The 21,399-nt window shown below is 35.5% G+C and overlaps 1 protein-coding gene across 4 annotated transcripts in view; it reads left to right on the top strand.

Moving 5' to 3' along the window:
* Nucleotides 1–16,990, top strand: part of PRMT9 (protein arginine methyltransferase 9) — a 49,453-nt gene extending 32,463 nt beyond the window's left edge. For 2 of the 4 annotated variants that reach the window (XM_074229166.1, XM_074229167.1), the window contains exons 10-12: nt 1,541–1,694; nt 12,054–12,176; nt 13,281–16,984. In XM_074229166.1, coding sequence (XP_074085267.1) covers nt 1,541–1,694; nt 12,054–12,176; nt 13,281–13,496 — 493 coding nt within the window. In that variant the 3' untranslated portion in view covers nt 13,497–16,984. Of the gene's footprint in view, nt 1–1,540; nt 1,695–12,053; nt 12,177–13,280 lie in introns of those variants that run through there. The other 2 variants (XM_074229172.1, XM_074229169.1) reach the window with 2 other exon arrangements.
* The last annotated feature ends 4,409 nt before the right edge of the window (nt 16,991–21,399 follow it).

Consider the following 21,399-nt stretch of genomic DNA (forward strand, 5'->3'; position numbering starts at 1 on the left):
TGAATATTTTTTAACAGCTCTATCACTTGTCTCCATTTCCTACCTTATTATTTACCCCTTCACTATTTACTGAAAAGATAAAACTACCAAGACCTTCCTTTGTAAATTTGCTAATCCTAGTCAAACAAAACAAATCCCCAGTTGGCCTTATCTAAAAATGTCTATATTATTTTGCACCACTCTTTCATCATCTTCCTTTCAGGAGTTGTGTAGAATGCTTTATCAACTATCTTCTAGAGTCATGGTTGGTCATTACATTCATTATAGTTTTTAAGTCATCCAGTTGTTGAGGTTTATAATATTGTAGTCATCATATAAATTATTCCCCTGACTCTTCATTAATTCATACAAATCTTTCCTTAGTTCTCTGTATCCATCACTTTCTTACTTTGTTCTTCAGGGTTCTGTTTCCTTGCCTCGTCTTCTTTTTTTATTTAAAAAAAAAGACCTTTGTTCAAGTTTTTTTAATCAAATTTCCATCTTCATTCCATGAACCATCACCAATCTTGTTAATGCATATATAAGTTTAATCAGTTCATAATGACGTGAAGATTGGAGCATTTTCTTTCTACCGATGTCCTCAGAATAATTTAATATTTGATTTCATCAGACTGATTTTCTCTAGCCAGTGATCTTTATGAGTTGTAACAAATATAAAATTCATTACCCAGTAGTACAGATTTCGGTGATGAGTCTCACTAAAATACTGCTAAATTTTTCAGGAGTTGACAGAGACACCACACTTTGGCCAAGTCTGTACTTGAAGTCTTTTTAGTTTGGTAAAGGACCTGCTGGCATAGCTTTAGGAAACTCAGAATGACTTTCATGCTGTTTGTTTCATACAAATGGTGAAATGAATATTTTTGGATTAGATTGCTAGCCAATAGCAGTTAAGTGATAGTCCTGTTAGACTGTTTATAAATGTTATTTAATTTTTTTGTTTGTCTGTATCTCAGTAATCATAGACTTTTGTCACTGGCAATTTTTCTTTCAGAAGAAATTTGGTACATAAGAAATTAAAGAGATTGAGGGAAACGTTTTCATTTAAATTAGATAATTCTGAATTAAAGAAATGAATTATTTTCATTATTCTAGCATTTAGTAAGTATATCTTCAGTTTTTACTCTCAGTTTTTTTTACCTGTCTCAATTTCATAATCCTCTTTCATCTTTGTGGGTGGGCCTAGGAACCTAGGGCAGGCCTCTCCCTCCCCCTAATGCAAATTTATTATTCCCACAATTTGGTTCACATTGGAATATCTAGTTGAATATCTCTTGTCATTTGCCCTGAGTTTATTGAGCAAAATTACAATTTAGTTCCATGGTCATAGAGATGATGGTCCTATAGATGGCAGAAAGGTTGCATAATTCTTCATATATGTTTTTAGATGTAGATAGTGTTTATTTGAATTGTTGTTTTCACCTTTGAACAACAAATAGCTCTTAAATTCACATGTTTATTCTTCCTGTTGGTATTTAGAAATATATATATATATATCTCAATAGTTCAATTTTTCTTTAAAAATTTCTATCTTTTACAGATGTTTATTACAGTCTGGAGGTAAAATCTTTCCTCAGTATGTCCTAATGTTGGGGATGCTTGTGGAATCACAGTCACTGGTGGAAGAGAATGCTGTTCAAGGGACTGAGCCAACTCTTGGACTGAATATAGCACCTTTCATTAACCAGTTCCAGGTAGGTTTCTTATTTTTTTTTTATTTTAAAACCTAGGCTTCTCATAAACAAGGACAGTAGAGAACAAGATACTATCAATTTCCATTTATCCACATCGGTATTCCTTGGAAACCATTTAGGCACTCTACTGATCTTCTGTTTTAGGAAAATAGTATGCCTCCTACAGGAAAGAATTTTTGTTGGTATTTGTGTTGCCGCTGGGATATTTGGAATACTAAATAACGAAAGAACTTGTGTGCTCTCTGAGATTTTAAAACTGCTCAGGATTTTATTATAAAATAAAGCAAAGTAAGCAGGTTAAAAAACCTTTCCTCCTCCCAAAGGGTCAACAAGCACTTTAGCTCGGGGTGAATAACAAAAGGCTAGGCATGGTTGCTTGGGAGACAGAGATAGAGAAAGAAAAAGAGAGGAAGCAAGACAGGGAATGCTGACTGGGCCAGAGAGAGTGGACCACCCCAGTGGAGGTCCAGCCCAGGTTTTATGACCTTGCCCCTTAGCTGGGCACTCACTGAGGGCAAAAGGGAACATGACCAAACCAGGTAGAAGGTTGAAGGCTGGGGGTTGGGAATGAAGAGACAGGATACAAATTGTATATTAAACAATGAAACAGTAGGAGTCAATTTATGCCTCAAGAGCAAAGAGCCTTCCACACCCTTAACCAAGATTACCAGTTTTAACAGCATTAAAAATTCTCTGCAGCATTTCCTTCCTCAAAATTATTCAAGATCTAGATTCTTCTGGGCCTTTCAAGGTCCATTTGGAAATGAATGCATTGCAGTGAGAACTCCATTGAGGCAGGGTCCAGAGAATGATTGCTATAGGGACTGGCACAGCTGACTGGCATCCTGCAGAGGCTGCTATTGAAGATATACAGCTGGTAGCCTAGAGAAATGAAACTTAGGAAAAAAATTTATGCAGGCAAGATCAGAGAGAGAGATTTTAACAGAGCTATTTAATAGAGGCCCAATCATTAAAAAAATTAGAAGTCTATAAAGAGCAAAAATTATACTTTATAATTTTAAGTCAGCATCAGAATACTTTCATAAGAATATGGGTTCCTATATAACACAGATTTATTAGTGGATGCCATATTAGGTTGAACCCAAGAGAGTTCAAGAATAGTATAAACAAATGTACTGAATAATCATTTTAGAACTGCATGTGGCCAGTAAGTAATTTGCATCAAAAATTTTCTGTCTTGACTTTAGCCATGTTTAGAATGAACAAAAATTCTAGTTGAAGATTTAATCTCTCCTTTAAAGCAGTTAAAAAGAACAGACTGGGGGCTGCTAGGTGGCGCAGTGGATAGAACACTGGCCTTGGAGTCAGGAGTTCAGATCTGGCCTCAGACACTTAATAATTACCTAGCCACGTGGCCTTGCGCAAGCCACTTAACCCCATTGCCTTGTAAAAACTAAAACAACAACAACAAAAACAAAAACAGACTAATAGATTTTTTCCTGATATAAGCAGCCATGCTGATATTTCTTTTCCTTAAGGAAACTTGTGACAAAGAGTCACATCCTATGTTAAAAAGAGTGCTAAGACTAAATACTTGTCAATTATTAAAGATGTAGAAGATAATTGAGTTCCAATGGCTCACTCACTCTCATACCACTTAGCATGATTATGGCAATTTGCTATTAAAAAGCAGAGAGGGACAGAATAACATGTTCCCTTATGTATAAGATGTCCAGTTACAGGCAGAGGTTCCAGACAATCCTTTTCAGTTTCCAGGTCTACCAGGATACGGCTTCCTTTAAGAGAATCCTACCGCAACTGAGGCTGAGATCATTCTTTCAAAGGCCATTCACTCCACCTCAGTATTAATGCCAAACCTCATAGGCTTCACTGGCATATTGATGTCTTTCTATTTTAACATACCTGATGTCAGACAGACTAATTTTCAGTATATTTTAAGATAGCAATTATACCTATAATCAGAGCTTCAGGTAACTTGTCTACTAAGGAATTAGAGTGTGCCAGGCCATAGTTTAGTAAGAAGAGATTTAGAGAAAAATCATAATTCAGTTGTTGCTCATGTACATAAGGACAGTGCTGTAAATGAAATACAATAAGCAGAATTTGAGATGTAAAAATACAATAATCCTAATTCACAATTAGAACTTTTTTTTATAAAAGTAACTTTTTTGCTTTGAGTCAATTTAGTTAACTGTTTAACTGTTTAACATAACTAAACATCTCCTTTGTTTAGGAGATTGCCCATCATTCCCAGACTTCTCACATAACAATTAACTAGAGACTGTCACAGAGAAATCTCAAATTATCCTATTATTTTATCATTCTCATATTAATATAGGTGCTTTTACATCAAAGCAAACATCTAATGTTTTGGGATATATACATATATATATATATATGTATGTATTCAAAATAGTTATTTTATATAAACTAGAAACTTCTGTAAAGACAACTTCACATTAATCCTGTTTAATTACTAGCCATATGCAAAATGCAAATTATTACTTTCAGAATTCTTTAAAATCATTAGAACATCTTAGGTGACTTAAATTTCCAACATGTGTTATTAATTCCAGTGTAATAAAACAGTAATAAGAACAACGAAGTATCAAGTCAATTAACACATGAATTATCAAATTTTATAAAAATAATATTTCTATTATTTTATTATACATTATTTAGTAATATTTCAATTCAATCTTAATATATGTGATAATTTTAAACCCCCAATTAATTCTTATGCTATGGATGCTAGGCAGTGTTACACTGACCTCAAATGAGATTTCAAACTGACCAATTTTCTTATTTTCAAATAACAGATGTTAAGCAAATTTTACTTTTAGTCATATATATATATATATATTATATATATATATATATATATATACATTTTTATATTGCCTTCCATAAACATGTGTACTGATTTTTTTATTAACAAAAGGTCTTGTGAGAGTGTTGATAATATGTTATCAATATTACTTTAACATCAGAACAAATATTACAGAATTTAGAACACTATTCCTCTTCCCCAAAAGAAATACTCTCCAATTTAGTAGGGTTTTTTTAGATTTTTTTTTTTTTTGCAAGGCAATAGGGTTAAGTGGCTTGCCCAAGGCCACACAGCTAGGTAAACCCCAGCAGTTTTCTTTTTTTAACCCCAAGGGGAAGACCTTTCCTATCAAAAGCCTAAAGCATCTTGAGGGCAGGATTACCAAAATAATTTAGCATTTATTTCCAGGACAAATGAAACAATAAGACAACAATTAGCTACATTTTTCTAGACTCAAGAGAATATTTAAAGTCTCAGTTAATTAACATGGGTTGAATACAGCTGTCCTTCAATAAAAACTTAATTTACACACTTTCAAAAGCAACCCAGGCTAAAACATGCCATAGAGAAGTAATAACAAGACTAAATATATATGCATTAAATATATACCAGTCAAATTTCTTTTTAAAAAAAATATTTACTTTGTATTTTACAATTTTTCCCCTAATCTCACTTCCCTCCCCCACCCCCTCAGAAGGCAGTCTGTTAGTCTTTACATTGTTTCCATGGTATACATTGATCTAAGTTGAATGTGATGAGAGAGAAATCAAATCCTTAAAGGAAAAAAATAAAACATAAGAGATAGCAAATAAAAATTTTTTTTTTTTAATTTAAAGGTAATAGTCTTTGGTCTTTGTTCAAATTCCACAATTCTTTCTCTGGATACAGATGGTATTCTCCATTGCAGATAGCCTCAAATTGTGCCTGATTGATGCACTGATGGAATGAGCAGGTCCATTAAGGTTGGTCATCACCCCCATGTTGCTGTTAGGGTGTACAATGTTCTTCTGATTCTGCTCATCTCGCTCAGCATCAGTTCATGCAAATCCTTCCAGGCTTTCCTGAATTCTCATCCCTCCTGGTTTCTAATAGAACAATGGTGCTCCATCACAAACATATACCACAGTTTATTAAGCCATTACCCAGTCGATAGACATTCATTCAATTTCCAATCCTTTGCTACCACAAACAGGGCTGTTATGAATATTTTTGTACACGTGATAGCATCCAAATTTCTAAAGGAGATGTGAGAAAATAGACAGTCAACCTAAATTGATTGGGGAATCTCAACTTCACCTTCTCAGAACTAGATAAATCTAACCACAAAAGAAACAAAAAAAGAAGTTAAAGAGCTGAGTTGGAATTTTAGAAAAGTTAGTTATGTTAGACCTCTGGAGAAAATTGAATGGGGATGGAAAAGAATATAACTTTTCTCAAAAGTACATGGCACCTACACAAAAACTGATCATGCCCTAATGGGCATTAAAAACCTCAAAAATCAAATGCGGAAAGGCAAAAATGTTAAATTCATCCTTTTCTGATTATGATGCAATAAAAATTGTATTCGATAAATGGCCATGAAAAAATCAGTTAAAAATTAATTGGAAACTAAATAATCTAATCCTAAAGAATGATTGGGTAAAACAACAAATCATAAAAACAGTAATTTCATCAAAGAGAATTGGCATAATTAGATAACATATCAAAATTCCTGGGATGCAGCCAAAGCAGTGGGAAATTTTAAATAAAATACTAGCAGTGAGATTACAGCAGTATATCACCAGGACCATATATACCCCTGATCAGGTAGAATTTGCTAGGAATGCAAGGTTGGTTCAATATTAGGAAAAGTATCAGCCTGATTGACAATATCCATAACAAAACCACCAGAAATCATATATTTATCTCAAAAGATGCTAAAAAAGCTTTTGGCAAAATATAGTACCATTTCTATTAAAAAATTAGAGAACTTGGGGGGGCAGCTAGGTGATGCACTGAATAGAGCAACCAGCCCTGAAGTCAGGAGTCCCTGAGTTCAAATCCGGCCCCAGACACTTAATAAATACCTAGCTGTGTGTCCTTGGGCAAGCCACTTAACCCCATTGACTTGCAAAAAAAACAAAAACAAACCAAAAACCTAAAAATTTGGAAAACTTAAGACTAAATGGAAATTTTCCTAAATTGTTAAGTAGTATCTATTTTGAACCATTAGGAAGCATAATTTGTGATGGGGATAAGCTACAAACCTTCCCAGTAAGATAATGCATGACACAAGGATGCCTATCATCACCACTTTTATTCAATATTGTACCAGAAATGTTAGCATGATGTTTTCAGCCATGTTATCAAACTTCACTGAGGATGAACATGGCCTCAAGATCAGCTACCTCACTGATGGCAAATCCTTCAACTTTAAAAAGCTATGAACCAAGACCAGGAGGGAGTGTTGGTGCCTAATCTTCTGTTTGCAGATGATTGTGAATTCAATGCAGCCCCTGAAGCTAAGATGCAATAAAGTATTGATCAGTTCTCTGCTGCTTGTGCTCATTTTGGTGTGACATTGAACAACAAGAAAACACAGGTGCTCCATCAGTCAGCAGTACTCTATCCATATGTGGAACCATCAATTACAACAAATGGAGAAGTTTGGAGTACTGTGGACAAGTTCACTTACCTTGGTAGTGACCTCTCCAGGGAAGTACACATTGACAATGAGATTGACACACTCATTGCCAGAGCTAACTTGGTATTTGGGAATCTCCAAAAGAAAGTGTGGGGGAGAAGAGGTATTAGACTGACTACCAAATTGAAGGTCTATAGTGCTGTTGTGCTGACCACATTGCTATATATGCCTGTGAAACCTGGACAGTCTACCAGCGCTATGTCAGGAAATGGAATCGCTTCCATTTAATTTGTCTTAGGAAGATCCTGAAGATCACCTAGCAGGAGAAGATACCAGACACTGAGGTCCTTTCTGGAGCTCAGCTACCTAGCATTCCAACATTACTACAGAGAGTGTAACTACGATGGATTGGGCACATTGTCAGAATGCCAGACATGCATTTGTCAAAAAGACTATTTTATGGAGAACTCACACAGGGCAAGCACTCATGGGGGTCAGAAGAAGAGATAACTGAGACGCCCTGAAGGCCCCATTGAAGAACTTTAGAATTGATTGTGCAGCATGGGAGACACTGGCACAGGACCACCCAGCATGGTGTGCCCTAATAAGTGAGGGTATTGCGCTCTATGAGAGAGGCAGAATTGAAGCAGTTCAAAGGACATGTTACATACCTAAGTTTAGAGTACCCATCCCAGGTGTGCCCAACCTGTGTGCCCAATGGGCATTCCAAGCTTGTATTGGTCTGATCTGCGACAGTTGGATACACTATTTTATCTCAAACATAGTGGTGTCATTTTGATGGTCTTCAGTAACAAAGAACCAATCGACCAGAAATGTTAGCTAATAGCAATAAGAGAAGAAAAAAAATGGAAAGAATTAGAAGAGGTACTGAAGAAACAAAACAAATTTTCTTTGCAGATGATATGATGATTTATTTGGAAAATTCCAGTGAATTAACTAAAAAATTACGTGAAATAATTAACAAATTCAGCAAAGCTGTAAGATAAAAAATAAACTCACATAAATTATTAGCATTTCAAGGTATTACCTACAAACCCAGCAGCAAGAGATGGAAAGAGAAATTTCTTTTAAAACAGCTTTAGAAGCAACATTGTGAGATGATCAACTATGATGAATGCAGCTCTTCTCAACAATTCAGTGATCAAGGAAAATCCTAAGAGACCTTTTATGGAAGAATACCATCTGTATCTAGAGGTAAAACTATGGAGTCTGAATGCAGACCAAAGCACACTATTTTCACTTTTAAAACTTAATTTATGTTTTTTTCTTTCTCATGGCTCTGCCCCCCCCATTCTAATTCCTTTTCACATGACTACTGTGGAAAGCTAGATTTGATTTATTGCTGACTTTGGGGAAGGGAGAGGGATAGAAAAATGTGGAACTCATAAGTTTGTAAAATGGATGAATATTGAAAACTACCTTTGCATGTAATTGAAAAAACAATAAATAAAATAACTATGGACAGAATAAAATCCTTGAGAGTCTACCTGCCAAAGCAAATCCAGGAACTATAGGAACATAATTACAAAACACATTTTATACAAAGTCAGATTAAAAAATTGGAAAAATGCCAATTGCTTATGAGTAGCTGAGCTAATATTAATAAAAATGGCAATTCTACCTAAATTACTGTACTTATTCAGTGCTATAACAATCAAACTTCTGGAGAAATGAAAAGTCAAGCACATAGGGAATTAATGGGGGGAAAAATGGAATGGAAGGTGACCTAGTTGTATCAGCAGCAGTCATCAGAACTGTTTGATACTGCCTTAAAAATAGAGTAGTGGATCAGTGAAGATCAAGAAATGTAGCAGATACTCTATTGTTTAAAGACTCCAGCTTCTGGGATAAGAGCTCACTGTTTGACAAAAACTGCTGGGAAAACTGGAAAACAATATGGCAGAAATTAGGCATAGACTATCATCTCATACCCTTTACCAAGATAAAATTGAAATGATTTGGACATAAATGGCAATGCCATAAGCCAATTAGGAGAACAGGGAATAGTTTATCACATCTATGGAAGGAAGAATTTATGACCAAAGAAGAGATATATTACAAAATGCAAAATGAATAATTTTGATTACATTAAATTGAAAAGTTTTTCACAAAACCCATGCAGCCAAAATTAGAAGAAAAGCAGAAAGCTGTGAAATAATTTTTACTGTCTCTGATAAAGACCTCATTTCTAAAATATGTAGAGAACTGAGTCACATTTATAAGATGGTAAGTCATTCCCCACTTGATAATTGGTCAAAGAGATGAATAGGCAGGTTTCAGTTGAAGAAATTAAAGCTATCTATAATCATATGAAAAAACTCTAAATCACTATTATTTAGAGAAATGGAAATTAAAACAACTCAGAGGGCTCACCTCACACCTATCAGACAGAAAAAGAAAATGATGTGTTGAAGGGGTTGTGGGAAAGCTGAACACTAATGCATTATTGGTGGAGTTATGAATTGACTCAAGTATTTTGGAGAACAATTTAGAACCATGGCTAAAGGGCAATAAAACTGCATACCCTTTGATCAGAAATACCACTACTAGATCTATATCCTAAAGAGATTACAAAGGGAAAAGGACCAAAATATTTATAGCAGTTCTTTTTGTGGTGGCAAAGAACTGGAAATTGAGGGGATTGGCTGAACAAGTTGTGTTATATGAATGTATTAGAATGTTTATTTAAACGTTTTTTTTTTAGGGAGGGGAATGGAAGGAGAGAAGAAAGAAAATTTGGAACTCAAAATTTTTTTTAAAGAATGTAATTGGAAAAAATAAAATACTTTTAAAAATAAATCAGGAACCCTTAAAAAAAATCTATGGATCATAAGAGTCCCATATCAGCCCCTGAAAATATAGTTTCGGGAAAAATAACAGAAGACAATGCTATCACATTATTAATACTTAAGTGGGGAGAAATGATTAATCAGGAGAATAAAAAGAAAGAAGATGCAGACTTTGATTCCAAGTAGCACTTCTGCACACTCTTAAGGCTTTCTTCATTTACCATGATCTTTTGCGGCCTCATGGAAAAGATGAAGTGAAGGAAGTTATATGATTCTCTTCAAGCAACTAAGCTAGGGTTACAAGAAAGGGAAGAAATGGTGAAAGAGGGAGGATTCCTTGTAGTGCAAGTAAGCTGATATAGAGAAGGAAGGCATGAGGCTCTCTGAAGGAGAAGGACTATTAGCGTAAGGAAGTTTTGGGGTCAGATCTGGGGATTAGTTTTGGTGGTATGCATTCCCAGTGTATTCCTTATCTTTGCATTTCATGGGGCACTTTAACTGGTTCCCTAATAAATGTTTATGGTACTTCATAGTTGGGTGAGAATAAAGGAGGTTATAATGGCTAAATTACTAATAAAGAAATAATATATTTGCTGTTTCTTCAAGATAAACTAATGAGATTTCCTTCTCAATCTCCAATCCAACACTGCTTAAAAAAGCTTCAATAACAAATGGTCAAAGGATATGCAAATTACAGATGAGGAAATCAAACCAGTCCATAGTCATGCTCCAAATAATTACTTATTGGAGAAATGCAAATTAAAGCATCTCTGAGGTACTACCTTATACCTCTCAGACTGGCAATATGACTAGAAAGGATAATGATCCTTGTTGGAAGGGTTGTGGGAAATCCTGGGATACTATTAAATTGTTGGTGGAGCTGTGAACTCATCCAACCTTTCTGGAGAGCAGTTTGGAACTACGCCCAAAGGGCAACAAAAATGTGCATACCCTTTGACCCAGCAATACCACTACTGGGTCTATACCCTGAAGAGATAATGAAAAAGGGTAAAAACATTGTACAAAAATATTCATAGCAGCCCTGTTTGTGGTGGCAAAGAATTGGAAATCAAGTAAATGTCCTTCATTTGGGGAATGGCTTAACTGTGGTATATGTATGTCATGGAACAATGTTCTATTAGAAACCAGGAGGGATGGGAATTCAGGGAAGCCTGGAGGGATTTGCATGAACTGATGCTGAGTGAGATGAGCAGAACCAGAAAAACACTGTACACCCTAACAGCAGCATGGGGGTGATGATCAACCTTGATGGACTTGCTCATTCCATCAGTGCAACAATCAGGGACAATTTGGGGCTCTCTGTGATGGAGAATACCATCTGTATCCAGAGATAGAATTGTGGAGTTTGAACAAAGACCCAAGGACTATTAACTTTAGGGGGGAAAAACCTGATATCTTATTTTCTGGTCTTGCTATTATCTCTTATACTTTATGTTTCTTCCTTAAGGATATGATTTCTTTCTCCTCACATTCAATTTGGATCAATGTATACCATGGAAACAATGTAAAGACTGGCAAATTGCCTTCTGTGGGGGGGGGGAATAAGATTGAGGGGGAAAATATAAAACTCTAAATAAAATCTGTAAGAAGTCAGAAAAGTCATTAATTTACAGTTTGATATTTAGTTTTTGGGAAATAATTCTAAATTACTTGGCTAAAGGTTGCATAGGAGATTGTTAGAAAATTTTCTTTTTAATCCATCTGTTACTTTTCTTATATAGGAGATTTCCAAGGCTATTAAATTTTTAGAAAAAATATTTTTTTTAAAGAAAGAGGCTAATCCTAGCCATAGCTGCCTATTGATTTTTTACTTTCTGATTGATAATTGATAGATGAACATGTGGTAATATTTCTTACTGGCATAAAATAATATTCTCTTTGCTTGGCTTTCTAATCATAAAGTAAGCTTTCTCTACAAATTGTATACAAGACTGACAGAGTTTATGGATACCTTTGGTCCTGTTAATTGCTGAAGTTCCCCCTCCCCCAATGTTTTTTTTCCAAGTTTTTAAGTTTCCTTAAGGTAATAGTAAATCTTTTCATATTGAAGGTTATTACATTCATTTCTTGGAATTTCTCTGTTCTTTCTATAGGTTCCTGTACGGGTATTTTTGGACCTTTCCACTTTGCCCTGTATTCCTTTAAGCAAGCCAACTGAACTGCTAAGATTAGATTTGATGAATCCGTATTTGAACAATTCTAGCAGAGAAGTGAAGGTAAGGGCAAAATGACTAAGTAGTCACTGCTTGTTTTGTTCAGAAATTTGAATTCTTTCTCCAGGTTTAGGTTAAGTTGTTTTGCAGAATGATATTTTGAAAAGTTTCCTATCAGGTAGTCTTGCTTTCTGTGGGGAAAAAAAAATTTCCCTTTTGCTGAGTGTGGTGGCACCTAATGCTAATCTTTGTCACTAGAGAAAGCTGAGGCTGGAGAGTCATTGAACTCCATTCTTGAACTAGAGTAGGGCTAAAGCCAATTGGATATCCATGCTAAAACCACTGATACCCAGGCATTGAAGGTCACCAAACTGTCAAGGGCGGGAAAATGGTGAAAATTAATTAAATCTTCCTTAATGATCAGCATTGAGATTGGACATGTTAAGAGCTGTCACACTTCTGGTCCAGGTGAGCTAGGAGAATTGAGTTCCCTTTATCCTCTCTTATTCTAGCTTTCCCGTCAAGAGAAAGAATATAAATTTTATATGTTTTACAGGTGATTGTTATTTCTTCTGTTAAAAGCTTAATAGAAAATACAATTATGTACATAGCAGTTTACAGTAATATTAATCTTAATGAATGATATAGTATTGTTTTTTTATCAGAGGAATTTGTATACATTTAGTCAAGGTCTGAAAATTGTACCCTCTTCTCTTATCCTCATCTCATGCCAGTTGATTTTGGAGGTGTCTCCTTAGTATGTTTATTGTTCACTTGTCCATTAAAGACTTTGAACTTTCACTATGACTGGTGAAAATTTATACAAAATAAATTTCTAATATGCCCTGAAGAGAGAATGTTCTTGATTAAAAATATGTATTAATTTTTTAAAAAGTAAAATTCTTGCTTTCATTGCAGTCTCTCTCCATTTCCCCATAGCTCATTGCTTGCCTTACCTAACTATAGCCCTGCTTTAGTTCTTTTCTGTCTTGTAACTCACATTAAAACTGTAAGCCCTTCAATGACTTTTGTATTTTTTTAAGTTGATAACTAACAAAAAAATCAAAGTATGCCAATTTAAAATTATTGTCAGTATCCTGAGAATTATATATTAGGAATTTTCATTTTTTAAACTATTAAAATTTATTAATTAATTAATGTTTTTAGGTGCAGATTTGTAAATCTGGACAAGTGACTGCCATTCCATTTTGGTATCATGTCTATCTTGATGAAGAGATTAGCCTGGACACATCAAGTGAAACCTCACACTGGAAACAAGCTGCGGTTGTATTAGATAATCCCATCCCAGCTGAAATTGGACAAGAGATTGTTCTCAACATTCAGCACCACAAAAGCAATATTAGCATCACAGTGAAACAGTGAAAGGCCTGCAGCCCAGCAATTAGATTTTTATGGTATTAATCAGTGGTGGGTTTGTATTTCATAAAATTGAATGAAAAAGAGTTGTTCATTGTAATGGCCCATCTGATATGTTTTTAGAAAAATGCACAGAAATAAATTTTTTATTTAAAAAACTCTTGGATTATAGGGTAACATTATTATAAGGTATTGCTAGTGCCTTCCTTCCTGGCACATGGGTTATATTATAGTCTTACCTAATTAATCTTTTTAGAATCAAAGGAAAATTTATTTTTACTGTTCAGTTTTATAGATTAATTTGTGTGAACCACATTTATCAGCCTTTTCTTTACTAAGATTGGTTTTATTTAAAAACCTATAAAGATGAGAAGGTATTTATATAAAGCATCATCATTTCTCTCTATGTACTTATGAATAACATAAAATCCTTTAGCATGATTTTTAAATCTATTACACATCAAGAGGAACAAGACTATCATTTATCTTTTTTAGTGAAGACCTTCTAAACCAGAAATGTAAAGTGATACATGGCAAGCCAACTTCAATTGTCATCTTCTCTTTGGGCTCTCAATAACTGTAGTAATTTTTAACTCACACATTGGTTTCCTTACATATCTGAAAGTTGGTCTTGTAGAAAATGCAAATTAACTTTAATTATTATAATTCAAGTTAGATCTATTTGAGGAAATAAATCTTTGAGGGGAAAACAAAGCAATTAGGCAAGTCCTAATTAAATGAAAAACACTCAGCTGGAATTGTTTCTACATTTTTCCATCTATAGAGGAAGAGGTAAAATACAAGCAAGTTGATAGAGGGACTTAATTTTAAAATCCTTGATTATACATTTAGCTTTCTTTCTCCTACGACTTAAAGCAGCATCATCAAAAGAAAAAATTCAGGTATATTGACATCATATAAGAAAGAGATTCATAAAAGTCACAAGCAAGAACAATAAAAAGATAAGTCCATTGCTTGAAGTGGATGGTTTACTGTGAAATATGTTCTTGTTCATCTTTTGTACTTGATATCAAGATCTTAGGGGGGGTCAAGGTATAGTGTATGCTCTAATAGGTCTGAAACAAAGAATCTGTTTGAACTTCGTGATGGAGAGCTCTCTAGATTTCCACATCTCACGTTTCCTTTGTGCAACTGCACAAAACTGCTTTACTCAAGACTCCCAGAGTCTTCTTTGATGCAGGCATGCCTTGTTGGGCAGTCCTTTGCCAACCATCTCCCATGTCTCATAACTGATAAAGTTTTTCAGAGAAAACTGGGAAGTACCCTTGTACTGTTGCTTCTGACTTCTTGGGTGGGATCTCTGAAATAATCTTTTAGGTAAATATGTGTATGACATGAGTTCTCTGGTTGGCCCATCAGAGTTGCACTCTCTGTTGTAGTTTGAATGATTTGACTGTTCAGCCCAAGGGAGGACCTCAGTGTCCAATAAGTGGGGAATCATCATCCTTTATCCAAAACCTGGACCTGTGAAATCCTGGGGTCATGAAATGGGCATTCAATATGAGTGTATGATACCAGGCAATTCAATTTGGTGCTTGATCTTCCACAAGCCCTCCCGACTAGCAGCATCTGGGCCATGAACATTGCATGCAGACCTCTCTTCTGCTCCAGGCATTTCTTCTGGAGTTGTTTGACCCCAAACACCCTGCCTGCCTAAAGCACCGTGGCAATATCTAACATGGATAACCTTGCCATTGCCTTGACTGCCTCCCATGCTAGGAATGACCTCCCACGCCTCTTCTCTACCTCTTAGAATCTCTTTGTTCTTGCTCAATTTACACTGAGATAGAATGTAAACTTCTCAATAGTAGAGGGTGTCCTTTTTGTCCTTGTATTTCCAGGATGTGTCCTGACACTATAAGTGTTTGATGATTAACTGAAAGGCAAAAAAACACACTCGGCTTATATTGAATTGAAACCTAAGGCAGTTGAAAAAAAGAAACTAGTGAAAGAGGACTTTGGTATTTGAATGAGTTCAGATCTTCTGGTCCTGACCAACAGTATCCCAGTTTATTGTACAAGTTTTTGGATTTGATTTCTTGATTAATCTTTTTTAGAAATAGTTGCAAATAAGAGGTGTGCCAGAAACTAAAGCCTGCCAAATATCCCAATTTCAGAACGATGGATTCTTTATACGCTTGGCTGCCGAGCCTGACTTAGATTTTCAACTGTATTATTATCCTAATCAATGGCTTGTTAGCACTCAAGGAAGTTGGGCCTTATGCTAGGCTCATTTCATTTTCTTTTTTTCAAAGCAGTATTGTCTAATGGAGAGTTCTAGACTTGGAGCTAGAAGAAACTTGGATTCCAAGTTCTACCCCTAACAGGTATCAACTGTAGAACCATGAACGAGTCCCTTAACCTCAGAGTCCTAATTGTCCCTCTGGAATAATACCTGAAGGGATGATTGTAAAGTTCAAATGAGAGTAATATAGTGCATTGAAACCTCTAAAGCACCACAAAAATGTTGATTGTTATCACTTAACATTTAGTTTTGCAGGAGAACATTGATGCTAATAAGTTGGGTTTTTGTTTTAGGGAGCAACTTAGGGTCAAAAACATTGTGTAGTTTCTCCAATGCAAACCAGTTTGCTCTCTTCAATTGGGGCCCAACTCATCCATCTGTATTTTCTGTCCACAATATATGTACTGATTGACTATCCCTTCAACTTACTGGGAGAGAGAGCTTTTAAGACTACATTTTTCCAAGTCAGAACTTTTATTATAATTAACAAACAGTAAGTACACAGGATCTTATACATTCTTAAAAATAAGTTAGCATTTATATTGCACTTCAAAGTTTTTCACAGCACTGCATATTTTATCTCACTTGATTCTCATCACAGCCCTTTGAAGTAGACAATTATATTATCCCTATTTTATAGATGAGGAAAATGAGAGAGAGATTAAGTGGCTCCTCCAGGGCTCCACAGTTAAAAAGTGTTGGAGGTAAGATTTCAACTTGGGTTTTTCTGAAGATCTTATATAAGTCTTGATAACTTTCAGTCAACATTGTGGCTGCTATAGAAAGTTGTACAAGCCTAACTCTTTTGTTCTATTTTCAAGGATAATCTGTGACATATGTGTAGATCATTTTCTTTTTTTTCCTCAGGTGGCAATTGTCATACAAGTGTACCCAATAAATAGTACGGAATTTTATTGACCTCTATATACCAGTTTTATTTTCATGATTGGGGTGAATATGACTTCTGTAGCCCTCTTCCCATGATTTCTGAACATATCCTACCAAAAGTTACAAAGGGGGTACAGGCAAGCTGGCATGTAAAAGTTTGTGTATTTTTTTCTTCCATTTAATTTCATAGTAAATCTTTTTTTAAAACTTTATTTGTTTATTTATTATTTACACATTACTGAAATAGTCTTGTTATAAGAGTAAACATAATCCCCCCTTCCCCAACAAAAATAGAAAAAGCTTAATAAATAAATAAAGTAAGAGAAAAAAAATTGTAGTTCAGTCTGTGTTCAAATACCATCAGCTCCGTCTCTGGGGTGGATCACATTCTTCATCACAAGTCCATCAGAGAAGTTGCTTCAATATTTTTTCCCCATAGTTGCTATTGCTAATTGTACTTTTTTTGTTTGTTTTTGCAAGGCAGTGGGGTTAAGTGACTTGCCTAAGGTCACACAGCTAGGCAATTTTTAAATATCTGAGTCTGGCTTTGAACTCAAGTCCTCCTGACTCCAGGGTCAGTGCTCTATCCACTGTGCCACCTAGCTGCCCCCCTGCTAATTGTATTTCCATCCATTCATTCTTCCCCACTTCCATTTATCCTATTCTCTCTTCTTTTACTTTGTCCCTCCTTAAAAGTGTTGTGGGACAGCCAAGTTGTGTATTGGACAGAGCCCTGACCCTGAAACCAGGAGGACCTGAGCCAAAATTTTGCCCCAGATGCCCAACAATCACCAGTTGCATGGTCCCAAGCAGGCCCCCAACCCCACCACCTTGCAAAAAAACAAAAAGTATGTTGTATCTGACTACTCTCTCCCACAATCTTCCCAATCTATCACCTACAACTCCTTCCCTCCTCATTTTTCCAGTAAGATTATTTCACATTTTCTTCTAATTTTTTATTCTTTTGGTTTTGTTTTATTCTTGATTCCCTGCAAAGTCATCAGCTTCCTTTAGCTCCATTCTACATTTGAAGGATTTGTTTTCTTCAGAGAGCTTTCTTATCCCTTTTTCCATTTGACCAATTCTGCTTTTTGGACTGCTTTTTCCAGTTCACCTAAACTGGTTTTTAACATGTTATTTTCTTTTTTTTTTTTTTGTATTTCCTTCACCAAGCTGCCAACTTGGTTTTCATGTTTTTCCTGCATCTCTCTCATTTCTCTTCCCAGTTTTTCCTCTACCTCCCTTACTTGATTTTCAAAATCTTTTTTGAGCTCTTCTATAACCTATTTTTCTTGGAGGCTTTGGATACAGAAACTTTGACTTTGACATCATCTGACTGTGTTTTGATCTTCCACAGGACCAAAATATTTACCTATGGTCAGGTTCTTCTAGGTCCCAAGAGAGGCTCTGACTGCTCTCCTGGTCTGTGCTCTGGATTGTGGATGACTACAAGCATGCCCCTCTGCCCTGGAGCTGTGAGGAGGGTCCCCAGACTGCAATAAGGGTCTGAGTATGGATAAAGCACCAGAGTTCTGTCCCAGGGATAGCAGAGAGACTAAATCCCCCCCCCCCCAACCCTTATCTTTGGTGGGCTGAACATTGGAAGCAGCTGTGAGGGGGGTGGCAGCTCCCTGTGGGGTGATTCCACAGCCCTGCTTCCATTTCCCAGGGTGGGGCTGTGCTGGGTTGGGAGGTCTAGAAACTTCTCCTGCCACCAAGCAGCCCCACCCCCATCTGTTCCTTCCCACCAAGTTATCTTGGACTGGAAAAATTGTTTCACTGAGTGTTTCTGTGGTTTCTGCCTCTCTAAAATTATATTTGGGTCATAAGATTTTTGGAGTATTTTGGAAGAGCATTTCTATCTTCATGCAATCTTGGCTCCGCCCCTCCCCCAGATAGTTTTCATATGGATTACATGAGAAAGTATTTAGATTAGGAGTTGAGATGTTCTCCATTGTCTTTGGGAGAGAGATGCCATCCATAATTTCTGGTAATAATACTGCTACAAAAGTTCTACCTTAGGGTCTCATGTTTATGGAGGTGACCTTGAAAGCAATGCTAGAGAAGTGCCAGCTGTGTCAGGTTCTACTGGGACAGAAGGGCTGTAAAGGTGGTCCAGCAATATCTATTGTCTGTTACTTGAGTACCAGACCATAGAAACATAAAGAGAGGTTTGCATTACTCAGTAGGTTGGCCACTGGGTTATATATTTTTTGGTCATAGCAACCTATGAAATAAAATGCAAAATGGGCTTCAGTATTGTCTGGTTCCCTCCTACTTAAAAAAGTGGTTTTAATTGAACCTCCCCTTCCTAGGAATCACTCTGATGACTCTTACAAAGCTGATTTTCCACAAATGTGTTAAAACAAAAATCAAACGATGTAATTGATAGTATATATCTCACTTTTTACTTTTGCAGTTTGCTAATTGCATACTTGTACTTCAACTTTGGTAGAAAAGTTCCAACTTTAGCTGCTGTATTTGACCAGTTTTATTGCCTTTTAAGTTATTTACAATGTAATTGTCCTGTATTTTGTTCTTTTATTCTGAATCACATTATACATATCTTTTTATAGCTCTCCCATTTCCTCATAATTCCTTACACTAGGTGGTGTTCTATTAAATTGACACATCACTGTTCAGTTTATAGGGCACATATTCTTTTTTCACTTTTGTAGTTATAGTGGCAGAGGAGTAGAAAAAGGAAAAGAGAAGCTAAGAATAGGAATTGCAGTTTTTAGACAGTCTGTAATCATTATTTTCATACTGGGAACTCTAAATAGCCAATAAATGGACATATGCTTAAAGGAAATGAGTTTTCTCATTATTGATATTTTTTATAATTAACTAAACCAAAATTAGGAGGAGGATGTAGTTAGATGAAGGGAGGCTTACAGATCCTTCTTAGGCAAATGAAATTGGTGGAGTTGACTTGATAATGTCCCTAGCAAAAAAAGCATCATTTCCAATGCAACAATCAGGGACAATTTTGAGGCTCTCTGCAATGGAGAATACCATCTGCATTCAGAGAAAGAACTGTGTAGTTTGAACAAAGACCAAAGACGATTACCTTTAATTTAAATTTTTTTAATAAAGGTATCATGTAATTTTGCTGTCTCTTATGTTTTTTTTCCCCTTAAGGATAAGATTTCTCTCTCAACACATTCAATTTTGATCATTGTATAGCATGGAAACAATGTAAAGACTATCAGACTTCCTTCTTGGGGGGGTGGAGAGGGAAGCAAGATTTGGGGGGAAAATTGTAAAACTCAAAAAACAATGAAAAAAAAGCATCATTTCATGGGAAATTAGGTCATCTTATTTTATGGTGCTCAATGATGAGCAAAAGTAAAAGGATAACCTATAAAGATAATTGTATATGCTACAGAGGATGAAGTAGAAAAATTCTACACAGTAGAAATTAAGAATTACTTTGACAACTTGAGAACTTCAAACATCAAAGTTAAAATTTACAATAATACTCATTTACCTTGATGTAAAGAATAACAAAAAGTTGGAAAATATGACTTTGTATTAAGAAATGAAAGGCCAAAGACTTGTAAACTTTCATAAAGTTTGGTCTATATAATATATATGCATGCCCTAAAGAGGAGAATGAAAATGCAGAAAGCTAGATATGGAAAGCCTCAAACATAGAGCAACTACTTACTTAGGTAGATATCACTTTTTTTTTAACTGTATCTGTATAGTCAAACAAATGTGTTCAAGTGAGGATCAACATCAATACCAAGTTAGAAGAAAGATGAGAAGACTCCACATCATTTTCACAGTTACAACTTTACCTATTCAGATAAGCTACTGGAGATGAAAAATAAGTAGAAAATCATTCAGACTGTTTAATCAGCATTTGTTACAGGAGGATGAATAATGGAGAGCAATTTCTACTGAGATCAGAAGTTTCCTGAAAAACTACCACAGCCACCAAACATTTGATGATCTTGATGAGAATATTAGAGTCAAAAGTCACACTAGTTTAATATTTTAAAATTTTTTTATTATTTTCAGTTCCAATTCTCCCCCCCATTTCTTGTCCCCAAAAGATTGGTTTTGTTTTGGGTTTTTTTTTAGGTTTTTGCAAGGCAAATGGGGTTAAGTGGCTTGCCCAAGGCCACACAGCTAGGTAATTATTAAGTGTCTGAGACTGGATTTGAACCCAGGTACTCCTGACTCCAAGGCCAGTGCTTTATCCACTATGCCACCTAGCCACCCCGCCCAAAAAATTTAAAGGTATCACTTTTTACAAGTCTTCCCAGTTTCTCTGAAACCATCATCCCCTTAAACATTTTAAAAAATTTTAACATGAAAAAAATTCAGTTCCAAATTTTTTCTCTCCTCTTAGCCCCTTCTCTACCCATTGAGAAGACAAGCAATATGATACCCATTTTACATGTTACTGACAGAAAAGACCAATGTATGGAAATTTTTAGTAGTGTTTATTCCTAACTACAAATTTCATGTGAATTTAATGGAACATTACCATGTAAGAAATGAGTTAAATGATTTCAGAGAAATCTGGGAAGACTTGTATGAACTGATATAGAATGAAATGAGCAGAACTAAGAACAATTTTGACATTGACTGCAATAAAGTAAAGGAAAAAAATAACTGAAGGCCTTGAGAACTCTGATCAATGCAATTACCAATATTAATTTCAGAAGATAATGATGAAACATGCTTCTCACCCATTAGCAGAGACAGGGTGGACTACTACAGTAGGATGATATAAAACATTTT

This window comes from Macrotis lagotis, chromosome 3, assembly GCF_037893015.1.
Source record: "Macrotis lagotis isolate mMagLag1 chromosome 3, bilby.v1.9.chrom.fasta, whole genome shotgun sequence".
NCBI classification, from domain to species: domain Eukaryota; kingdom Metazoa; phylum Chordata; class Mammalia; order Peramelemorphia; family Peramelidae; genus Macrotis; species Macrotis lagotis.